Source organism: Herpailurus yagouaroundi, unplaced genomic scaffold (assembly GCF_014898765.1).
Source record: "Herpailurus yagouaroundi ecotype Mexico unplaced genomic scaffold, PumYag 184, whole genome shotgun sequence".
NCBI lineage: Eukaryota > Metazoa > Chordata > Mammalia > Carnivora > Felidae > Herpailurus > Herpailurus yagouaroundi.
Genome location: NW_024412415.1, coordinates 10,077,393 through 10,092,662, shown reverse-complemented (window position 1 = coordinate 10,092,662; position 15,270 = coordinate 10,077,393). Strand labels below are relative to the sequence as shown.

Genomic DNA, 15,270 nt, shown 5'->3' with positions numbered 1-15,270 from the left:
CACACACACACACACACACACACAGTCCACTGAGTTCCCCAGGGCTTGCTCCTACCTGCCCAGAGTTCCACCAGCCTGGGTGTAGTATTTGTTATAATCTAGTCGTAAGAGTAGTTGAGCCAAATCTGAGTTGATCTGATGATTGCGAACGCTGGAGAGAATCTTAAATAGGAGTGACGACTGGCGGCTAAAGCCCTGCAGAGAGAAGGACCCACGGTGCCATTCCTCTCAGACTCACCAACTGTCCCTGTGGAGTGAGGCAGGGAGGGCGGTTCCCTGAAAGAGTCTTGCCCAAAAGTCTACAGCACCAGCTGGCCTTCCCACATCCTCACCTCTGTTAGCTCCTAAAACTCTTCTTTGTACAGAACCCATAGATCGCATGACTTTCTGTGAAAGTACACGCTCATTCTCAGGAGGAAGTTAGCATCTGCTTTCAAGTTAATATGTTCTGTGGTACAGTGGGGGTGGGGAGAGCTGCGTGGTTTTGTTCCCGTCGGATAATCACAATCTCAGTGAAACGGAGTTAGTTCAAGGAAGTAAGGAGGTTGGGTAGAATGTGAAAACAAAGCCATGTGTGTTTGTGGGCTGAAGAAAAGATTCAGGGCTAAGCTATTTTTGAATGTTGAGATGGCAAATTAGCTGCTTTAAAGTGAACTGACAGCAACATTTTTATCTCTGTATCTTGTTATTTCTGTGTGTATGTAATTATTGGGAATATGCCTTATTGACTCAGAGGGAAAGATCGTGATTCCCCATTGGCAAAACAACCTCTATCCTTTGGACAGGGCTGCACACCGCCAAGTGGCAGCAGACTCACCTTCACCAGGATGCTCAGCTGGGCAGCCCCACGTTCATCCAGTGGGCCCAGGTTCTGACTGACCAGCGAGCAAAAGCTGTGACAGAGATCTAGGATTTCATTCAGGCAGTGAAACACCTACCCAGGAAAGAGCTGGTATTAGGAAAAAGAGGTAGATGCATCCATGAAATTAAAGATTTGGGAAAACAATCTAAGAGCTACCTTACTCCCATTCTTTGACCTCAGGAGAGACAATGTCACGTGCAAGTCCTGCCAGCCCCTCAAAATGCAACATGTGTAAAACAAACTCTTCCCTTCCTGGCAAAGATGCTGTCATTCTCTTAGTCACTCCTGCACAAAACCTCCATTCTAGCCACAGTGAACTTGTCATCGTTTCTTGGACCCACCAAGTGTGCTCCTGCCCTGAGCTTTGCTTTCAGTGTTGTTCCCTGTGCCCGGGATACTCTCCTTAATACAGTTCAAGTTCTACCTTCTCAGCAGAGCACTCCCTTCCCCATGTACCCTTTAGTGACCCCCTGCTTCTCTCTCTATATTATGTGTACTGCTCTCTTGTTGAGGCCACCTGTGTTGTTACTGATCTGTGTATGTATGTATGTTCTGTTTCTCCAACTAGATTGTGAGCTCCTTAAGGGCAGAGCCATGACTTATACCTCTTTGTATCCCCAGTGCCTTGCATAAAGTAAGCACTCAATAAATATCTAATGGTGACCACCTGCTCTGAAATTCTGCTTTTCCCAAGGATGCACGCATGCCAGACGAGGACAGTCTACTGGTGACAGTGGTTCCTGGTGTTGTCAGTTCACAGAAAGAACCCTTGGGAGTGGCATCCATGTAACTCACTCTCCCCTAGTGCAGCAAAAATAGCTCCAAATAGCAAAACAAAAGACAAGTAGTGTTTGTGGTGTGGCACGACTGAGGGATAAAACTGGCTGACATCACAGATGAAGTGTAATCTGTGTAACCTAAATAACCATAGAAACTCTGAGGGGTCCTTTCAATCTTTCCGCTTTTTATTCTGGAATTAGAATCTACTTGTGAGCTTTAAAAAATACTGGTGTCTGGGTTTCACTCCAGAGACTCTAAGTGCTCTGGGTCCTAGATTTTTTAAAGCTTTCAGGTGATTCTCATGTGTGGCCAAGGTTGAGAATAACTACCCTGAAGGAGATGAACGTATGTATATACACACATACGTACTCAGAGGGGGAGACACTACTCCAGCTGTATGTGAAAACAACTCTCAGTTGGTCAATCCTGATCCTAAAGATTTCTGAGAACTGAGAAAGACTTCTGAGTACTCTATGCTTTTTGTTAGCCTTTCTGTGGTATCACAGAAACGTTTCTTAAATTCCTCTAAATCCTTCCTTTTGAGGGTTGAGCACATATTCTTCTATAGCTGCTCACCACATCCCGGGATATAATATTTCAGAGATTCAAAGACATTTAAGTTCCCTTTTAAAATTCCCTTTTAGTTTTGCTTTAATTTGTTAAAAATGGAGATCGAACAATTGCTTAATGATAGCTCCGCATCCTGGCAACTCAGGATCTAAGGGAACAGTCGGGCTAGAAGCAGTCTGAGGAAACCAACAGCCCTACTTACAGGTTTCAACAAGATAAAGGACTGAGCCAGCAAGTTGCTAAGGAAGTGGTCGTGAGCCAATCGGATGCTTTCAAAGTCTCGGGTGGAGTTGATCTGATGCAGCAGCTGTGAGAACTGAGACTCCAGCACATCTACCTGATGGACAGTTAAACACAAATACTGTCAGTACTTTGCATATGCTAAGCACTCAGGGACACTAAGATGCCGATGGTCTGAACTAGAAATTCTTTGCCCCCACTCCTCTTTCTCCTATTCAGACCACTTTAAGACTGACCAAAGACCCCCTGATGTTGCCTGGCCTTATAGAACTTTATCTGCCTAATACCTTATGGCCTCCAAAGTTCTGACAGATCCCTCCCGCCTCCTGCCACATCCCCTCCACTTGCTCCCTTTAGTTAAGTCCTTCCAGACTATAGTTCTAGCAAACTATAAAAAGGGTCAACACAAGTTAAATCCTGCACTGCTGGTAAGAACCCTAAATTCCTCATCCTTCCTCCATTTATTCCCACTTTCCTCTAAAATGCCGCCAAGAATGCCTCCCAACCCAGAGACAGAACCTACGAATTCTCTCAACGCCAGCATTTCATCCTGTGCAGGATGGCAGTCCCACTTCAGGAACTGCCGTCAACCTCCCGGGCTTCTGTTCCCACCCCTTCCTTCTCTTCATCCCTCGGCACAGACCTGGAGATAGTACTGCAGATTGTCCACCAAGAATGCCATGTGGTTTCTCAGGCGCCACTTGACCGCGTCGGTCTGGTTGGACTTGAGGTGCTTGCGCTGCATCTGCAGGGCCCAGCAGTGCTGCAGCTCAGCCTGCACCCGGCGCACGCTCAGCAGGTACTTGAAGACGACGTTGTACCTGGGGCAGACACGTCCCGCCAGCTGTTCCAGAGAGGGGCTTCACTCCCCACCTCACCTGCACCTGCTGGCCACCCCTCCCCCACGGGGCAGGAAGGAAATGAGAATGGCTGGGGGGTGGGGATGAACTAACTGTGCTTTAATTTCTATGAGGGAACATTACAGAGCTGTCAGAGTAATGCGCTTCAGCTGTACAACTCAAGAACACCCCTAGCAATGTGATTTTGAATAAAAAAGCTAAATCTCAGATTACATATAGCCTGATACCCTTTTTAAAATGTTTATTTTTGAGGGAGAGAGAGAGATCCCAAGCAGGCTCTGCACTGTCAACACGGAGCCCAACATGGGGCTCAAATCTAGGAACTGCGGGATCATGACCTGAGCAGAAATCAAGAGTCAGATGCTTAACTGACTGAGCCATCCAGGCGCCCCTGATATACTTTTTTATTAATGCTTAAAACAACCAAGTAGAAAAAAAGCATACTTTGGGGGAATATATATATAGATGTTATAAAACTAAATATAAACAGGATAGAAAACGTGAATGTAGGAGAGGGGTCACCTTGGGCTCGGGGAGCCAAGGGAGTGGGACTGGGAAAGACCACAGAGGCAGAAGGACGTTACTATCAGTGTTCCAGCTTTGGTGCTGGGAAGTGGTTTTATGGTTATGTATAAAAAGGAAGGAGGGTCTTATATGGACCAATAACAAAAATATGGTGGAAACAAGGATTTTAGTTATCTGACTCTCTTGTCCCAAAGAAGAGAGAACACAATCGAAGGCTCCCTCACTGAGCTCTATCTCTTGCCTCACAGCAAGCTCAGGGGCTAGTTGCCTTGCACAAGAAGACACATGAGAAGGACAGCTAATTCCTAGCAGAACCAGATAAATTTACTTGTTCGTAGGAAGGCTTGCAGAAACCAATCTGATTTGGTTTTTAAAATCATCTATTCCTGGGGCACGTGGATGGCTTAGTTAAGCATCTGACTTCAGCTCAGGTCATGATTTCATGGTTCACGAGTTTGAGCCCCACGTCGGGCTCTGCTGATAGCTCAGAACCTGGAACCTGATTCAGATTCTGTGTCTCCCTCTCTCTCTGCCCCTCCCCAGCTCACGCTCTCTCTCTCAAAAATAAGTAAACACTTAAAATCATCTATTTCTAATGGAACATAGTAAAAATAGTATACCTTGTTTGGATTCTGATTTGAACAAACCCAAACATAAAAAGACATTTGTAAGAAAAAAAAAAAAAGACATTTGTGGATAACTGTGAAAATTTCCATGTGGACCAGATATCAGATAAGGACTTACTGTTAATTTTACTGGGTGTGATAAGTGCATTGTCGTGACATTCAAAACATGCCTTTTCTGAATTGCAGAGTGATGGGAGTGAAATGACATGTCTGGGATTTGCTTTATAAAGCCTCTAACGGGAAAAAAAGATAAAACAAATAGCATAATGTTGATGGTTACTGAAGCTTGATAAGGTATACATGAGCGATTACAGTCCATACTTTTGTATACATTTGGAAATTTTCATAATTAAAAGTTTTTAAAAATACATTGGAGATTGATTTCTTCAATGGTGTTCACAGCCTGATATGTGAGGAGGTAAATGGACTGTTTGCCTGTGGGACACTGGGAACTGTGGAGGCTCTTTGGACAAGGTCCATGCAGCTTACTTAGGTGTGCTGTGGGCTCTGAACCTGCCACAGAAATCTCCCTCAACCAGCCTTGTCTTTTCCAGATCATGCCTGTTCTCCAAACTGCAAGCTTCTTTACCCCAAAAAGTAGACAGGGTTGTGAACAGGAGCAGAGAGATGAAGTGAGGTCCTTTTCTTCATTTATTTCCTTTTCTCCATTCATCTAGCCCGAGGACAATGGCCTCCATCCTCCAACCAGGGCAGGGGCCAGTGCCCTATCCCGTAATAGGATTTGAGAAATTCCTAAAATGCTGTGGGGGTGGATTTCAGAGGCCACCACCAGCCAAGCATGATTCTCCCACCTCCCTTCCCCTAGAGCTCTCGTTCCCTGGCTTGGAGACATGAGGTCCTGACAGAGTAGAGCAACAGCACGTGGCAAGCTCTCAGGATAAAGAACAGAGCTGATCCAAAAGTCTCTCATCACCTTGGTCCAGCTCCTTCATTCTACCCCTCAGCTTAGCTGTCCCCACTGCCTCTCCAGCGGGGTTACGGACGTGGCTCAAGTCTGCAGCAAACACGTGGACTTGGAAACTCTTCCCAAGAAGATCAACGAAATATTACAAAAGTTAGGGAGGCAACTTGCTAGTCTGATGGAATTAACGAGGCCCAGATTCTCCATGTGGTACCCAAGATTGCATCTTCCCGGGTCACAAACTGGCAGCCTGTAAACTGCTTATCTTGGAACTTACAAGACAGCAGCAGGGGTGCCTGGATGGCTCAGTAGGTTAAGCGTCCGACTCTTGATTTCCGCTCAGGTCATGATCTCAGGATTCCTGAGTTTGAGCCTGAAATTGGGCTCTACATGGACAGTGAGGAGGCTGCTTGGGATTCTCTCTTCCCTCTCTCTGTCCCTCTCCCTCTCTCCTTTCCCCCTCCCCACATTGTGTGTGCCATCTCTCAAAATAAATAAACTTTAAATAAAGAATAAAAATTTTTTTAAAAAGCAGAGGTGACCTGTTTCAGTTGGTAGAGTACGCAACTCTTGATCTCAGGGTTTTAAGTTCAAGCCCCAAGTTGGGTATAGAGATTACTTAAAAAATAAAATCTTAAAAACAAACACCACCACCACTACTACCATACTGATGGTTTGAAGGGTTTGACCCTCTCGTTCATCCCTGTCCCTACTACTCCCTACTGTCTTCTGTCCAGTCCATGAAGGCGTCTCAGTTTGCAACCCCCGATTTACAAATTGTTTACAACCACCAGCTGGGTGGTTATCTTGCTCCCACCAATTCTATTCCTGATCATTTCCACCCTTGGAAGTAAGGGAGGTAATATCTACCTGTGAGAAATTCGTAAGTACTCACTTTTCCAGAACAGCAGGGGTGAAGAGAATGTGCAGTGGCCATTGCACTTTGTAGGAGAGACCTAGGGCTGCCCAGCCAGATGCAGGGGCTTCCCGGGGAGAAGTTTCCCGAGAAGGCCCTTCTCTCGCCTGAGCAGCATCTGTTAAGAAGAAAAAAGACAGCTTTGCTAACCTAGAACCACAGCTTCCGCAAGGTGAGTCACATTCATGAAGTGAGCGCTCACTTGAGCCTGCAATGTCAGAAGCATAAAGTGGACAAAAAGGGACTTGCAGAAGGCAAGGAAATTCTGTGGGAGATTCTCTAGGAGGACTTTTAGATTCTTTTAAAGTCTGGTGGCTGGAAATAAATAGAGCTTTCCAGCAGCGGGATGAAAATGAAAAGAAAATCATGGCCTGGGTGTCCCACTTAGCCTCTCTGGACTTCCTTTTTCTCCCATATGAAACAGGGCACCAGACAAGGGGACTTCTAAGGTCAGAAACGATATGGTTTCTGGGGAGGTGGATGGAAGAGATGAGAGAACAATGACCAGTAAGAGCAGAAAGATCTAAGAAAGAGCAGCAAACCTTTATGGTCCTTTCCATGATACTCAATCGTCAAGTGCAACAGAGGGAGAAGGTTGTCATCATCCAGCAATACCTTATGTGCAGACTGCTGGAAGGCCACATTCACATCTGAAAGAGAGCACATGGGCTGATGAGAATGCTAGGCTACGTGACAGACCCAGATGCCACCGGCTTTCCACGTCTCTTCTAGCCTGCCTGACACAGCAGGACGCAGTGGAAACGGGTTGCTTTAGTGTCACTAAGCATGCATTCCTCCTCCTGCTGCTGCTAGCAGCACCCAATTTTCCTTGGAGAATCACCCCTCCCAGCATTATCCATGTAGTTCAGTGGGGCTGACAATACCTGATTCTAGGGTAAACAGGTGATGCAGGCATGATCAAATGGAATGTAATTCTCTACCTTGTTATACTATTTTGTTTAGGGATGTGAACATGACTCAAGCCAGGCCAATGCAGAGGTTCTATTCAGATTGAAAGAGGTTTTTTTTGTTTTTGTTTTTGTTTTGAGATAAACAAGGCCTTAGCAGGATGTGAGCTTGGCTGGAGGCCATCTTGCTACCATATGGAGCAAGCCTGTCTGAGAAAAAAGGCAGAAGTGAAAGACAGAATGACACCAAGTCCTGAAGGCATCGTGTAAGCCACTGGATTGGACTTTGCCTAAAGCCATCATATTCTGACCTTCTCATTTATGAAAGTCAATAAATTTTCCTTCCCCTTTACATGATTTTGAATTGGGTTTTCTGATATCTGTGATGAAAAAAGTCTGATATGAGTAGAATGGACATCTCTTGTTTTACAGTTAGAAAAATGGTAACCCTGTCGGTTTCCTATTTTCTTTTTTGGATTCTGATCCTTACCCGACTCTCCTCATGTAGTTTGAATGGGAACGGTGAGCATTCCCATTAGTCCAGGGTGAACACTTCACTGTAGGAGGCGTATCTTAATGTCTGCCATCTTTGATGCAGGGGTATGTATATGATCTGGACTAGGCTAATCAAAACCCTTTCCTGGAATCTTACAATTTGCTCCAGAAAGACTGGATTTGGTTCCTCCAGTAGACACTGAGGTAGTTCCTGGGAACTGTTGCCATGTTTCCAAAGGGGACTGGAAGGCCATCTAACGGCATGAAAGAGGCACAGACAAGATATAGTAAAGAGAATTCTAGCAGTATTCAGGTCCCTAGTTTTAGTCCCTCAATTGTTCTGAGGCCCAGCTATACTCCTATCCCACTGGAGTTACAAATATAATAGCAAATACATTTCTCTTTTCTACCTGGGTTAGTTTAGTTTAAGTTTCCATCATTCACAACCTAAAGATTTCTAATACATGTGGCATTAAGTCCTGATATGCCCCATAAGGAAGGTAGGACTATAATCTGATAAAATACCTGATTTGTACCCACTCTTCCAGGAAGGGTCAAGAGGCTACTTCCAATGACCTCCATGTACAGCCCACCTGAAAGGCCTTCCACCTTTGGAAACATGGCGCCGCAACTCGCCAGGCTGCTCTTATGTGGAACAAACTAAACAGTTTAGCAGCAATTTCAGTACAGTGGTCATTCTCAGGCCCACAGGGCAATCACCATGTTCAGTTACTGCAGTGGGTGGTGTTTTTAACATGTGTTGAGCTGTGTCAATGAAGGCCTGAAACAGTTCTCCGCGTCCCAGAAGGTAAAAGTCTTTGATGATCTGTGGAAAGAATTTCAATTTACAATCCAGTAATGCAGCATGGCCAGGAGCTCCTCACTAGCCTAATTACACAGAAAATTTCCAATCTCATCAGTTAAGCCCAACCTAAAAAGGATACAGGCTGTTGACATGTCAAAGGGGCATACTTAGCAATTCCTCAAGGCAGGACAATGGGTGTGTCTTTGGTATCATTTATTCAATGACAACACAATATTATGCCAGAAGAAAATAAACACCCAAACCTTTATACTCTAGACATTTGTAAAATTAGGTAGAGTTTGTGTTCTTGGATGAGAGCATGTGAGGCCACTCAGGAAGTCTAGGTACAGGCCACTAGTGCTCGTCAGACAGCCTAAAGAATGAGTCACTGCCCACCAGCATCATTTCAAGAGTTAAAAGACAGCTAAGCTATTACCTTCAGCTGACCCAGTAAATCTGACTCTTCCACCATCAGCTTCCAGAGATGCTGTGAAAAAAATATATATAACAGGGATAAAATTCCATTCCAATGAAAGCTTCTAAAAAGAATGATTTTGTACAAGGGCACCTAGGTGTCTCAGTTGGTTAAGTGCCCAACTCTTGAATTCGGCTCAGGTCATGAACTCCAGGTTTGTGCGTTCAAGCCCTGACTTGGGATTCTCTCTCTCTCTCTCTCTCTCTGTCCTTCCCCGACTCGGTCACACACATTGTCTCTCAAAAGAAATAAACACTGAAAAAAAAAAGGAATGAAACTAGTGATACATGCAACATGGATTAATCTCAAAATAATCACGAGAAAAGCAGCCTGACCCACCTCTTCCCCCAAAAGAGTACCTATTGTTTGACTCCACTTTTATAAATTCTAGAAAATGCAAACTAATCTATAGTGACAGAAAGTAGTTCAGTGGCTGCTTGGGAGCAAGGAGGGTAAAAAGTGTTGAAAATAAAGGATGGAAGAAGATATGAGGTAACTAATGAAAGCTGGGTAATGATCTTAACTAATAGAATAGAATTTAAGTAAAAAAATATATATTTAAGGGGAGCCTGGGTGGCTCAGTCGGTTAAGCTCCTAATTCTTGATTTTCAGGTCTTGGCACCTCAGGGCCATGAGTTGGTCTCCCACACTAGGCGTGGCACCTACTTTAAAAAAAAACCCAAACATACATATATATATACTTAATATATATAAATATATATCATAAGCGATAAAGAGTACATAATCTATACATAAAAGGAAAAACAATAAATAAATATATATTCATCAGAAATAGGCACACACCTAACATATAGCCTGGAAATGAGGCATTAGAACATGCAGAGAACTCTAGACTCGCAGACTATACACTCGCTGAGCACATGCAGAACTAAAACCTAAAAACAAAAAACAGGCCCTACGTCAATCCATAAAGGAAGCCTCATTTAACTCCGAAGGACCAATCTATAGACTATGTTTTCCAACTGTACTGCAATAAAAATCAAAGCTTAATAAATTCCTGAGGTTAAAAAGAAAATCAGAAATTCCTGAAGAGTGCTCGCTTCAGCAGCACATACACTAAAATTGGAATGATAGAGAAGATTAGCATGGCCCCTGTGCAAGGATGACACACAAATTCGTGAAGCATTCCATATTCTTCTCAAAATAAATAAAACAATTATTTAGGGGAGCCTGTGTGGCTCAGTCGGTTAAGCGTCCGACTTCAGCTCAGGTCATGATCTTGCAGTTCGTGGGTTCAAACCCCACATTGGGCACTGTGCTGACAGCTCAGATCCTGGAGCCTGCTTCAAGTTCTGTTTCTCCCTCTCTGCCCTTCCCTCGTTCATGCTTTGTCTGTCTCTCTTTCTCTTTCAAAAATAAACGTTAAAAAAATTAAAAAAAAATTATTTAGAAAAGGATGTTAATGTATATACTCCTTGCAAAAAAGTTGTGAGACACAGTCAAAGCAATATGGAAAGCTTTATATAGATTACCTAGGATATAAGGGTTACAAATAGAAAAGTCAAGTTTTCAACCCTGGAAATTGGTAGTGAGTAACAGAAAACAAAAACAAAAACAAAAACAAAAAACCAAGAAAAAAAAAATAAAGGCAGATATCAATGAAACAGAGGGGAAAAGAAGGTAATAAAAACACAAGCTGGTTCTTCGAAAAGATTAGCAAGACTCAACAGTAAAAGATTAAAAGAAAATACAAAATAAAACACATAGTTAAACACAGATTTTCTAAAAAATTAAATCTAGATGAAATGGGTCTTCCTAGAAAAGTAGAAAATACCAAGATTAGTATGATAAATAATGATCTTGAACAGATTAACATAGATTTAAATGCACTGAATTGGTAAAGATTTCCCCTTGAACAACTAGCTTAGATAACCTTTCAGGTAAATTCAATCCAACTTTCGGTAATAACTCCTGTCTTCTATTAATTGTTCTAGAAAATAGAAAAGAGTGATAGACGACTCGCTCATTTCATGAGGTTTCTAGTCTTTACTCCACAACCACATGAGAACAAAACAGGAATAGTCTAATTTCACTAGTAAACATAGATGCAAAAATTCCAAGTACTATACTGGCTAACCAAATCCAACAGTGTATTAAAAAAATAAAATGTTCGGGGCGCCTGGGTGGCGCAGTCGGTTGAGCGTCCAACTTCAGCCAGGTCACGATCTCGCGGTTTGGGAGTTCGAGCCCCGCGTCGGGCTCTGGGCTGATGGCTCAGAGCCTGGAGCCTGTTTCCGATTCTGTGTCTCCCTCTCTCTCTGCCCCTCCCCCGCTCATGCTCTGTCTCTCTGTCCCAAAAATAAATAAACGTTGAGAAAAAAAATTAAAAAAAAAAAAAAAAGTTCAAGTACAGTTTATCTCAGGAAGATTCAACATCTGAAAACCTAATCCACAATTTACTATATGAGTAGCCTAAAGGAGAAAAAGAACTCCGAGCAAGAAACCACCATAATTGACATAGAAAATGCAGTTGATAAAATTCATCATCTATTTATGATAAAAACTCATAGCAAACTAGGAAGAAGAAAGTTTCTTTTTTTTTTTTTAACATGATAAACTTATGTGCCAAAGGCCCTCAGCAAACATTGGAGTAACACAGAAATTGTAGGTACATGACCTTTAAGAGCCAACATATCGAAAATGCTCATCATCGCCTCTTACTAGCATTGCCTCCACACAGTTTGTATCAACTACCACTCCAGCTGTTTAATGTACTATTAGAAATCCAAGACTGTAAGAAAAAAAAACAAAAGCAAAAGCCTAAAATTGGAAGTAAATCTTACTTGCAAACGATACAATCATTACTCAGAAAAATCAACAAACTATGAGAACTAAAAAAAGACTTTAAGAGGTCAGGCAGAAGATCCACGCACAAAAATCAATACTGCCACTTCTCTACATAAAAACTGTAGCTAACTAAAAAATTAAAATAACAAACCATTACATATGTAGGAATTAACTTTAAAAATCTTTTCACTGAAGTACTAAAACTACATACAGAAAAGCACACAAATCAGAAGTTTACAGCTCAGAGAATTTTCACAAACTGAACACATCTGTATAAGCAGCACCCTGAGAACCCTATTCCTACCCTTCCCATTGATCAAGGTCAGATATGATCCTGACATCTAACAACAGATTAGTTCTGCACTTGAACATTTATATTAAACTTTGTATTAACTGTTTTTGAACTTTATATAAATAAATTCATATAGTGTGTATACTTTCTAAAAAAATCAAGAAGGAAAGAAAACAAAAAAGGGACGAGTATGATATGTATTTGTGAGACATTCCCCCCTTTTTCCTTCTAAAAAGGAAACTATTTTCATTACTATAAACTGTTATTATTAAGGTAATACCTTACAAAAAAGCCTATTAGCTACAATTCTAAAAGACTTCAAAGAGTCTGAACTTCAGTTCTTCGTCTATCATTTTTTACAAACTGGAAATGTAATGTCTAGCAGTATCTGCATTTCAGACTTTCACAAGAAAACACCATTTTTGAAATCTTGTATTATTAAGGTTTTACTTTCCTTCATGAATTAATTCCAGAGTTATCACAAGAATAATAAGAGAACAGAAATAGATTTAATAAAATAAAGTGTCCCTTAGACTAGAGCTGCTCTAGTTACAGATTAAGGAGGGGCAATACCTTGAAATTATGAAGGGACAGAAGCATGTAGATCTTTAGTTGCCCACAAAGAATCAAATGAAGTGATATCTTAAGATCTAATATTCCATCTACATCACAGCTCTGTCTCCCATGCCCAGAATTTTTGAGATAGTGACTGGAAAAGGAAATCATATTCATGACTGATTACTATGTTTCCAATGTGAGGATATCTGATGCTAAACTTCTTAGCAGTTCTAGATACCATAGCGCGCTGGGTACACTTCACAATCACCTGCAGTGGTTTGCTGGTTGGCTGTCTAGTTGGATGGTATCGATACTATTACCTACTCCCTCCCTCTCGATGTAGATCTCTAAGTCAGCAGCTCTGGAGGTGAGGATTTGATGCAAATCCATGTTTTAAGATTTTCCAAAGCAGTTCTATGCACAGCCAAACTTGAAAACCACTAATATAGCAAACAAAACAGTTGTCTGACTAAAGATCTCATTTCACATTATCACACACCTGGGAGCCAAATTTTATTTTAAGCCACAGAACAGATGCCCATTTGAAAAATCACTGGTCACAATTTAAGATGGTGGATGAAGCACAATTTACTTAAGAACCCTGAAGTAGGGGATGCCTGGGTGGCTCAGTCAGTTAAGTGGCCGACTTTAGCTCAGGTCATGATCTTGCAATCTGTGAGTTCAAGCTCTGCATTGAGCTCTGTGCTGGCAGCTCAGAGCCTGGAGCCTGCTTCAGATTTTGTGTCTCCCTCTCTCTGTCCCTCCCTGACTCATGCTCTGTCTCTCTCTCTCTCAAAAATAAACATTAAAAAAAAAAAAGAACACTGAATAGGAGTCACAAGACTCCTTGGTCACAAGACCTATAAAGGTCACAAGGATGTCACCTTTGTTACTTACTGTGCAATACTGGACAAGTTAGCTTTCTAGTTCATTTGCTTATAAAAATGGAAAAATAATACTTGTTCTGCATTCCTCATAAGATCATTATATCCATAAATCAAAGAGTTAGCAGTAAAGCCATCTAAAATGTAAGTGAGATGCTAAATTTACCCAGAATCATTTGATTCTTTGCAGTTCCTGCCAACTATATTGACAGATTCCAAATGCTAACTGTCTGAAATTGAAAGCGAGCCCTCTCTTTATTCAATTTAAGTAGCTAACTAGCGAACTCCTGTTGGGTGTGAAAAGACTAAAGAAGCTCTGCCTCTATCATTAAAAACTTCTTGGGGTGCCCAGGTGGCTCAGTTGGTTAAGTGTCCAACTTCGGTTCAGGTCATGATCTCACAGTTCCTGAGTTCAAGCCCCGTGTTGGGCTCTGTGCTGACAGCTCAGAGCCTGGAGCCTGCCTTGGATTCTGTGTCTCCCTCTCTCTCTGCCCCTTCCCCATTCATGCTCTGTGTCTCTCTCTAAAAAAATAAACAAACATTAAAAAACAAAAAAACTTCTTGCCCTTCAACTCTCTCAAACAATTCCCTCCAAGCTGAGTTCTAATCACATCAAGAAGCAACGAAAGTACTCAGTTTGTGGGGAACTAGTCTGTTTTCTCGCTAAGCAAATATACTGTGAAATACAAACCTCGGCCACAGTACTACGAATACGATCCACCACCTGCTCGAAGTCCACCAGGCTGAAGAGTGGCTGCTGCTTGAGCCGATGAAGTTCTGCAGCAAAGGTGTCCTCCTGGTTCTTCAAAATGGATCCTGCAAAACAGGAAGGCACCTTCATAGGAAGGCAGAGAGCGGCGGGACAGGCAAGGATTTACAATCCGGTCAGACGCTTCTCAAGTAAGCCTATAATGGTTGTGCTGCAAACTCGGTACCTAAATTTTACCAGCCACTCACTCTGACCGAGCATTCTTTGGGGCCACGCAATATGAAAAAGGGCCTGTGAAGACGGTATATTGGCCAATGAGAGTCTTACCTTTCCTAGTCAGGTTTACATTTTGGTTCTCAAACATCTGGACAGATTCTCCAACAAACAGGATTTTTTCAGCAACCCTCACTGGAATGTAGGATGGCAAAATCTCCACTCGTAGGGAAAACTGTTTTAGAGATGGTGCCAGCATGTTCTCTTCCTCTATCAGGCGCTACTCCAGGAAATAATCCGTAGCAGACATGATGTATGAAGAAGAGGAAAGCAAGAAAACATCACTAATTCTCCCAACCCATAACTTATATTTTCTAGAAGGACTTTAAAATGAAGTCTGAATGCCTAAATCTGAATGCCTAAATTACCACTAGAGAGATGAATACATTTCCATTTTCAGAAAGTGGGAGAACATGGTGGAAATCACTGTGGTTGTTTTTAACATGAGGATTTTAGTCCTCACTCTGCCTTTACTATGTAAAACCCTGTGCAGTAGGTCAGGAATTCTGCTTCCTTACCTGTAGGGACTTTATCGTCTTGTACATATGCTTGCTCTGCCCACTTTTTTTTTTTTATTTTTTTTTTTATTTTTGACAGAGAGAGGGGGGCCAGGGACAGAGAGAGAGAGAGAGAGGAAGACACAGAATCTGAAGCAGGCTCCAGGCTCTGAGCTGTCAGCACAGAGCCCAACATGGGAGTCGAACACATGAACCGTGAAATCATGACCTGAGCCAAAGTCGGATGCTTAACAGACTGAGCCAC

General features: G+C 42.3%; 1 protein-coding gene and 1 non-coding gene across 4 annotated transcripts in view; one reads left to right on the top strand and one right to left on the bottom strand.

Annotated features, from left to right (window-relative positions):
- TUBGCP4 (tubulin gamma complex component 4) overlaps window positions 1–15,270 on the bottom strand; it is a 35,666-nt gene that overhangs the window by 1,434 nt on the left and 18,962 nt on the right. For all 3 annotated transcript variants that reach the window (XR_005795797.1, XM_040492486.1, XM_040492485.1), the window contains exons 8-17: window positions 14,563–14,728; window positions 14,218–14,342; window positions 8,946–8,996; window positions 8,425–8,530; window positions 6,844–6,951; window positions 6,281–6,419; window positions 3,096–3,273; window positions 2,415–2,549; window positions 818–934; window positions 56–195 (exon numbers count right to left, since the gene is read on the bottom strand). Coding sequence is in view for 2 of the 3 variants with exons in the window: in XM_040492486.1 (XP_040348420.1) it covers window positions 56–195; window positions 818–934; window positions 2,415–2,549; window positions 3,096–3,273; window positions 6,281–6,419; window positions 6,844–6,951; window positions 8,425–8,530; window positions 8,946–8,996; window positions 14,218–14,342; window positions 14,563–14,728 (1,265 nt within the window). In the remaining variant the exon portion in view is untranslated. The remainder of the gene's footprint in view (window positions 1–55; window positions 196–817; window positions 935–2,414; window positions 2,550–3,095; window positions 3,274–6,280; window positions 6,420–6,843; window positions 6,952–8,424; window positions 8,531–8,945; window positions 8,997–14,217; window positions 14,343–14,562; window positions 14,729–15,270) is intronic.
- On the top strand, window positions 10,038–10,142 carry LOC121042177 (U6 spliceosomal RNA). The gene has a single exon (XR_005796022.1). It is a non-coding gene; the product is annotated as a U6 spliceosomal RNA (small nuclear RNA).